The sequence below is a fragment of the Sorex araneus genome, chromosome 1 (assembly GCF_027595985.1).
Source record: "Sorex araneus isolate mSorAra2 chromosome 1, mSorAra2.pri, whole genome shotgun sequence".
Classification (NCBI taxonomy): Eukaryota; Metazoa; Chordata; class Mammalia; order Eulipotyphla; family Soricidae; genus Sorex; species Sorex araneus.
In genome coordinates, this window is record NC_073302.1 from 151,055,417 (window position 1) to 151,063,779 (window position 8,363).

General features: G+C 41.6%; 1 protein-coding gene across 2 annotated transcripts; it reads left to right on the forward strand.

The window, feature by feature from the left end:
• The first annotated feature begins 410 nt into the window (after positions 1–410).
• Positions 411–7,935, forward strand: BTF3 (basic transcription factor 3). Of its 2 annotated transcripts, none has more exons than XM_004608512.2 (6): positions 411–554; positions 1,164–1,229; positions 3,803–3,916; positions 4,281–4,482; positions 6,625–6,681; positions 7,470–7,935. In XM_004608512.2, the coding sequence occupies exons 2-6, from the start codon at positions 1,164–1,166 to the stop codon at positions 7,514–7,516; spliced, it is 486 nt and encodes a 161-aa protein (XP_004608569.1). In that variant the 5' UTR covers positions 411–554; the 3' UTR covers positions 7,517–7,935. The 2 variants fall into 2 exon arrangements, with proteins under 2 accessions (XP_004608569.1, XP_004608568.2); XM_004608511.3 differs by lacking the exon at positions 411–554 and adding an exon at positions 603–800.
• Positions 7,936–8,363: the final 428 nt, after the last annotated feature.

Sequence of the window (8,363 nt, forward strand, 5' to 3'; positions counted from 1 at the left end):
GAGAGGCTCCTGCGGGCCCAGGGGGTCTCCAAAGCCGAGCGGATCGCCGGCGTTCCCAGCAGCCGCCGATGAGCACATGCTGGGCGCCCCCAGCCGTCCTGCAACCGGCCAGGAGCCCCTAGGAGGGTTTCGGACTCCGAGATCAGGGCCCACAGCTGCAGGGCCGACTTACTCCGTCCCAACTGCCCCGAACCATCGGCCTGAGCCCGCTAAGGCCGTTCTCAGCCCCGAGTCCCCGGCGGAGGCCTTGTCCCGCGCGCGCAGGGGAGCGGACACCCAGCCACAGCACGCGTCACAGACAAGGCGGCGCGGGGAGCCGGGAGTAGAGGTGGAGGGGGGGTAGGGGGGAGAGCGCGCCTGCGCAGTCGGGCACTGCCCTCGCGGCGCGGCCCATTTCCTGACTCGGGGAGGAAGTGGCGGCGCGTCACTTCCGGCCTCCCTCTAGCTGCCATCTTGCGTCCCCGCGTGTGTGCGCCTAATCTCAGCTGGTCCGCCGAGACCCCCTGAGCGCCAACCCTTAGTCCCCCGCGCGGCCCCATTTCCGCTCCAACAAGGTACAAAAAGGTGGTGCTGGACGCCGGCGTGGGAGGAGGACGGGAGCGGGGGCGGGAAGTGCCCGGAAGGAGCGCGACTCGGGAGGGACTGGGGCTCAGGCGCGGCGAGCGATGCGACGGACGGGCGCTCCCGCTCCGGCGGCTTCTCGGGGGCGAGGTCGCGAGCGGGGCGGCGGCCCCGGGGCCGAGGAGGCCGTGCCGTCGCTGCCTCCACCTCGCGGCGGAGCCCGAGCACCGGAGCCTCAGGTACCGCGAGGCTTGCGGAGAGCGGCCGCGCCGGGAGGCCCTGGCTAGGCCCAAGCCGGGCCGGGGCCGGGGTGGGGGGTGGGGCGCCGGCCGCGGGTGCGGGGTGCGGGTTGCAGCCGTTCCAACCGGGCCTGTAAAGAACTGGGGGCGCGGGGAGGGGAATGCAAGAAAGCGGGTGTCTCCGAGCTCCCAGGAAACTGCAACTGCGAGCTTGGCTGGGTGGGGTGGGGCGCCAGGTCCCGGCCTGCGTGGGGGCACCTACTCCTTGCTGGAGGAGCTTGGGAGGTGGCGAGCGTGGACCGCCCGACGGAGCCTGACCTATCCTCGCTGAGGTTTTCACGCCTTTTTATTTTTTTTTTCTAGATGAAAGAAACGATGAACCAAGAGAAACTCGCCAAACTGCAAGCCCAAGTGCGCATTGGTGGGAAAGTAAGTTAATTTTCTCTCCCGCACCCCCCACCCCCGCGCGTTCTTTTTCTTCTTTTTTTTTTTTAAAAAAAAGATGTAGGGTGGCTTTTGTTTTTCCTTGAGCAGTTTTCTTGGGCTTTCTTTGACGTTCTAAGAAGGTGTTTCACAGACTTCGCAAAAATGGAGAGGCAGAGGCAGAGGCGGGAAGGGGAGGGTTGGTGCAGTGACATTGTGCGGGCTGTGTTACAGCGAAATGGAAAATGGCCAAGAAATTGACATGACATTGCTCTTGTGTGTTTTCATTGTTACAGTGTTGTAGAACAAAGTGTTCCCTGATTCAGCTAGTCAGAAAATGTGTCATTTCACAAGGATTAGCTTCGTGGCCCCTTTCGTGGGTAGTTGATAATTTGCGGATCTAGATAATTGTATTTAAATAGAAGTTTGTGACTCTTGTAAATCCAGATCCTTTTTTTGCTGTTTTTTTTTTTTTAAACATATAGTTTTAAAGCTAGATGCAGTCTCGAGGAGTTACGCATTTTCTAGGATATTTGAAACTTTCTATTGGGTGCATTTTGGAATTTAAGAACAGTCACTATGGATTTGAGAATCAGGCTTGAGCCAGGCAGCCTTCCATTTTAATTTTGTTTTTAAAATTGAGGGGATGAGAGTGATTGGTAGATGTTAAGTAACTTTTTGGTTAATTCTTTTTCTCTGGTTAATTAGCAAATACTGATCTCTTAAATCTTTTTTGAACTTGGTACATTTTTAAACTATTGTCAAGTTAACTTAAAACTAAAGCCTAGTCTACACTTTTTACACCATGGTTGTGTTTTGTATTGTGTTAGTACATTCCTAGTATTTAACAAGGTGTGGTAGCCTGTTGGAACAGAGCATGTCTTCACTTGGTAAAACTTGTAGAAGTTCCATAATACAAGTTTATTACCTATTAGTTTTTCTTAGAGCATTTGTCTTTTAGTAGAGACTACTGTAAAGTAGAAGATATACTTAAATTTAGGGAATTAGTACTTACATCTGCTAAATTGCTAAACTTTGCAACAAGTAATGTATCTTGATTTTTTTTCTTGATAAACTGCTCCTACCCATTAAGATCAGGTGTTTCTTGTTCTTTTCAATAATTGTTAGACGTTAGGTGTGGCTTTCATGGCCCAGAAAAACTTGTCACGTTCTGTGTAAGTTAATGTTTGAATGTTAATACTGATTTTAGCCATCATTTCTTTTCGTGCCGGTTTCAGAAGGAATAAATTGAATAATGTACTTACATACCATCTGTATTTTATAACACTGATGGTTTGTTTTTAACAAGATACTGTATCTAGGATTTTTAGAAAGTGGAGTAGGGCTGAACATCACTGGTTTAGAAGTCTATCTGTTGTTATTGTAATATGGAAATATTTCTTGGCTTTAAAAAACTCTTCTTAGGGTATATGAAGTTTCGGTGAGTTTTGTTTTGCCGTAGAAGAAGCTTTTCAAGTGTACTTTTGGATAAATGCTGTATAACCCTTTTTTCACTGTTTAGGTGAGGAATAATGAAATAACTTGATTATTCCAGTTAAAAAATGAATCCCACATATGTAGCACTGATGGAACCTTATAAAGGTGTGGTTTTGTTTTTGGAATTGTGTAATTCTTGGCATATCTTTGGGACTTCCTGGAAGTCCCACACAGGTATCAACGTGTGGCCATGTCAGTGAAATTCATTCTTAGAAGTGTTTTTATTTTTATTTGATTGAGTAGCAAGTGGTTTGGGGTTGGGTTTGTGTGTGTATGTGTGTGTTTTTTTCTTTTCAATTTTGCTACTTTATATTTGTTTCATTTAAAATGTAACAAACATTCTGGATTCTGATGACTTAAAACATAAGATATTTAAAGTTCCTAGTAGGCTAGTAAGGGAATTATGTGCCTTAGGAAAAAAATGTATGAGGTACAGTAGATGCATTTTCAAAATATAGGAATTACTTAGGTTGGGGGTTTAGGGAAGGCCAGAAGAGGCAGTAATTTACATAGGATTTTAAAGAATGAATAGACGTGGGTTAGTCGGGTGGATTTAACATTTCCTTAAAGAGTCATAAGTAGCGGGTAAAAGGTTTAGTTTATGTAAAAAAAATCCATGAGAAAACAGTAGAAGCTTGAAATAATTTAATTCTCATAAGGGGAGTCATAATAAAATAATAAAATAATGCACCTCATAGTAGTACTATGATGCAGAAAAATAACTTAGTTTGCATTTATTTGCATTGGGTGATTGTGAGAGACACCTTGATATGGTGACCTTAGAAATAGATTGGAAGGGAGTAAATTCTGCAAATGCTGCAAGAAGAGGGGACTAGAAATGAAAAGTAGGACTTAATAAAGATCATTCCTTTATTGTATACAAAGTTTCGAGGATGCTTAGACAGTTTCTTAATCCTTTTGGCTGCCATTATTCCTTAACCTCTTCACTGCCTTATAGTTTGTGTTTATGGTGGTTTTCTAATGCACCTCTAAAGATCACAGCAGAATCTGAAACTTTGCATTTGAAAAATAACTATTACTGTTCTTAATGTTTTCTTTTCTTCCCCAACTCCCCGTGTTAGGGAACTGCTCGCAGAAAGAAGAAGGTGGTTCATAGAACAGCTACAGCAGATGATAAGAAACTTCAGTTTTCCTTAAAGAAGTTAGGTGTAAACAATATCTCTGGTATTGAAGAGGTAAGTATTTAATTTTGTCTTTTCTCAAAACAATTTGAAAAAATTTTAAATGTTCATGTCGTAAATGATTTGTTTTACTGTTAACCAGTAGAATTTCATATTTGTCATAAATGTTATACTTCTTTAAAAATTAGGGGGCTGGAGTAATAGCGGGTAGGGCGTTTGCCTTGCACGAGGCCAATCCAGGTTCAATTCCCAGCATCCCATATGGTCCCTTGAGCACCGCCAGGAGTAATTCCTGAGTGCAGAACCAGGAGTAACCCCTGTGCAACGCCGGGTGTGACCCAAAAAAGCAAAAAAATAAATAAAATTTGGTGTAGCCAATCCAAAAAAAAACAAACAACCTTTTTTTCTCTCTTTTTAGGTGAATATGTTCACAAACCAAGGAACAGTGATCCACTTTAATAACCCTAAAGTTCAAGCATCCCTGGCAGCAAACACTTTCACCATTACAGGCCATGCTGAGACAAAGCAGCTGACAGAAATGCTTCCCAGCATCTTAAACCAGCTTGGTGCGGACAGTCTGACTAGTTTAAGGAGACTGGCTGAAGCTCTGCCTAAACAATGTAAGTTTTCCTGGCAATGGTTTTACCCGTGGGATACTAGTTACTAGTTAATTAAATTATTAAATTAGATCATATACAGAGTGGATGTGAATATCTTTAAATTTGATAAGTGTAAACATTCTTCACTTATTTTTACACTAATATTGAGTGTTGTTTTTTAGGACACATTCAGTGGCATTCAGGGCTTCTGTCTCTAGGGATTACTGTGGGTGGGGGGAATGTTGGAGACTGTAAGTGCCAGGGAGCCAACCTGGGTAGTCTGTTTATGGCCGAGTACCCTGCTTGCTCTTCTCTGCTATTTGGTCCCTAAATAAATGTTCTTAGTATGTTTAATAACTTCATATGTTATGCTTGTTCTACTTAGTGAAATATTTCTAACCCTATTTCTTTAGATCAGAGCTTTTAATGTTTAGACTTCATTAACTAGAAAGCATGGAAATGTTAACTTGGGGCTTTCTTGGTAATGAGCTGTTTAGAGTTGACTATTGCACTGGGAAGGTAGCCATGAGTTTTTCCAAGTTGTTTTTATTTCCTGTGGCACCAAATGGTTCCTCCTGTTGCCCTGTTACCTTTTAAACCCACATGACACCACATGGCTGGGCCTAAGTGCTGAACTGTCAGGCCTGAAATGCCAGGCTTAAGTATTACTAAGTATTAGTAATTACTGAGTATTACTAAGACCAAACTCTCTGGACCCTGAACACTACTGGTAAATACCCCCAGTAAATATATTTTAGCACATATGTCATCAGTTTATATGCAAATGATGTTAAAATAGTCCAATCTCAAATATTTATAGTAACATAAGTTGGTTGAGGGTAGAAAATCATTTAATAGATAAACGATTAACTGAAAGTTAGGGTATCTTCTGCTGATTAAAGTTCTGCAGAATGGAGCCAGAGAAATAGTACAGCTAATAGGATGCTTGCCTTGCATGCAACTGACCTGGGTTCAGTCCTCAGCATCCCATATGGTCCCCCCAAGCCTGCCAGAGTGATCTCTGAGCACAGCTAGATGTGGCCCCCCAAAAAACAAAAGTCTGCAGAATGGATGCATACACACTAGACTTCTGATGTATGTGGTCTTTTGGTTTTACATTCTGCTTTTTTTTTTTTTTTTTCACATTGAAAGGCATAGGTTTTAGAAAGTGTGGCTTTCTGAACTAAGGTATGCTTTCAAATAAATGTTCAGTGAATCAGACCATCTAATGTATTAGCTCTCATGAGTAGTTCACTTGTACAATAAAAGGAAAATGGATGCTCACCACTCAAAAGACAAGTTTTTTATAATTTTGTTTTGATCAAAGGCTTTTCAAACATACCAGGTACAAACAGTATTTGAAAAAATACATGCCTTCCCCAAATCTTGATAAATTTGGTGTGTGGATTTACCTGTGGAAGAGGTTTACTTGCGTGGAGGCTTATCTAACATATATACCTGAGGGTCTGTGTTGGGTCAGAGGAATTGAAAGGTTGAATGTGGAATTTGCCTCTTAGTTCTTACTACTGATATTCTAGCTCATCATGTTATTGCTGATACTGTGAGCTTGTTAAACTTCCACCTGAGACCACATGGGCTAATACATGTAATACTAATGAATAAAATCTAATACATGGACTAGCACTGTAAGAAACACGTGGATTTGTGAATGCTCTTGATCTTGAATTTTTGCTTGTATATTTAGAAATTATGTGCTAGTGATAGCACAGCAGGTAGAGCATTTGCCTTGCACACAGCGGACCAGGGTTTGATATCTCCATCCCTCTCAAAGAGCCCGGCAAGCTACCAAGAGTATCCTGCCCACACGGCAGAGACTGGCAAGCTACCCGTGGCATATTCGATATGCCAAAACCAGTAACAAGTCTCACAATGAAGACATTACTGGTGCCCACTTGAGCAAATCAGTGAACAATGGGACTACAGTGCTATATTTAGAAACTTTACTTTGCCAATTTTTTTGCAGCCCCCACATTCATGGGGTTTGAACCATAAGACCTTAGGCTATGATTGAGGCCCCAAATGTTACTTTTGTCATCATTGATACAATTTGTAACAGTGTTGGACCTTCTGTTTGTTCTTGTGGTTAGTATTTATTGAGGGCATAGACAGATGTGTAACTTTGATTACAATTTCCTTTCACAGCGGTGGATGGAAAAGCACCACTTGCTACTGGAGAGGATGATGATGATGAAGTTCCAGGTAGGATCTTGCACTAGAGAACCTTAGAGAGGGGCAGATAAAGTTATCTTCTGCTATCCAGAAGATTGCTTCTGGGTTAGCAGGAAAGTGGAGATAGGAAAGACATGAACTTAGAAAGCGGGGGGTGGGGAGGGGGTGGGGAGAAGCTATGTTAGATATCTGAAGACATGTGTAGAGTTGGCCTATTTTCTGTTTGAGATTCTTAGGATGGGTATCTAACCATATTTATTTAATACATAAATATTGTGTGGCCTAAATATTGCTACTACAGATTACATATAATAGCCTTGATTTCCTTTCTGATATCTACAACATTTAGAAGACTTGGAAAGTTTATTTAAATATTTATCTTGGTTGTACTAGATGTGTTTGTGAAATGTCCTTGGAACCATCAGTCCTTAAATATTGCCACTTTGCTTAAGTGGGTGTCCTTGGGAGTTGAGAAAAACCTCAGAATTTATGCATTATGATAATTCAGCTTACTCCTTACATTGATTAAAGTATAGCATTATCTTTAGTCCTTAGAGTGGGGTGGGAATGGGGAGAATGTGTCTTTAAAGCACAAAGTTTTGTCATTAGCATGCCACCTTCCCTTGTTTTAATCATATGCCCAGACATACTCTGCTATGTAGATGGTGGTCTTAGTAGAAATAAGTATTTCATTTATGGCCTGATGTAACTAAGCTATATTTTGAGAGCATTTTCTCTTTAGGGTGTCTGATGGTTATTTGTACAAATAGACTTTTCTCTGTGTTTCTACCCCCGTTTTTTCCCCCCCTTTTTTCTAGATCTCGTGGAGAATTTTGATGAGGCTTCCAAGAATGAAGCGAACTGAATTGAGTCAACTTCTGAAGAAGATAAAACTTGAAGAAGTTACTGGGAGCTGCTATTTTATATTATGACTGCTTTTTAAAATTTTGTTCAAGGATCTAATAAGATCTAGATCTAATATTTTTAAGCTCAAGCCCCTTGGACACTGCAGCTCTTTTCAGTTTTTGCTTATATACGAGTCATTCTTTGCAGCTAATTAAGCTGAAGAAGCCTGAGAATAAAGTTTGAAACAAAGGTTAATAAAGTTCTTTGCCTAGTATACAGTTTAATTTTTTATTTCATTGGCACTGGTTTGTACACAGAAAGCAAACTTGTTTATATAGAAAGCTAATCATGACATGTAAAAATGACTGAATAATCTTTGATGAAATTTGATTAAAGATTTGAAATGACAGTATAACACAACAAAGGTGGTATAAAGTTCTCGTGTTTGACATTTCCCCCCCCCCCCCCGTAGTAGGGTTTTTCCCCCAGTGGTTTATGTGTTGGGTGGATATAAAGAGATGTTTTTCATATGGACTGAACAAGGTTTTATTTCCTCAGTATTCTCTATACTGTGAATGTAGCGTCTTAAATGTACCATCATAATTTTTCTCATTTGATCCTCAGTCTATGAAGTAGGGACTAGTAGCTGCATGTTGAAGATACAGTAACTCAATATTCTTAAAAACTAAAAATGGTTCATCTAACTCTTTTCTGCATTTACAAAAGACTAGTAAAATATGGCATGTGTGGTAGGAATGCCATCTTTTCCTTAAGTGTTAAATAGGGCTGTGTTTTTTAATTAAAAATTTTTGGTAATACAGGAGGTTGACTCCATGGCTTCGAGGCTGGCCTCACGTTCCGGGGAA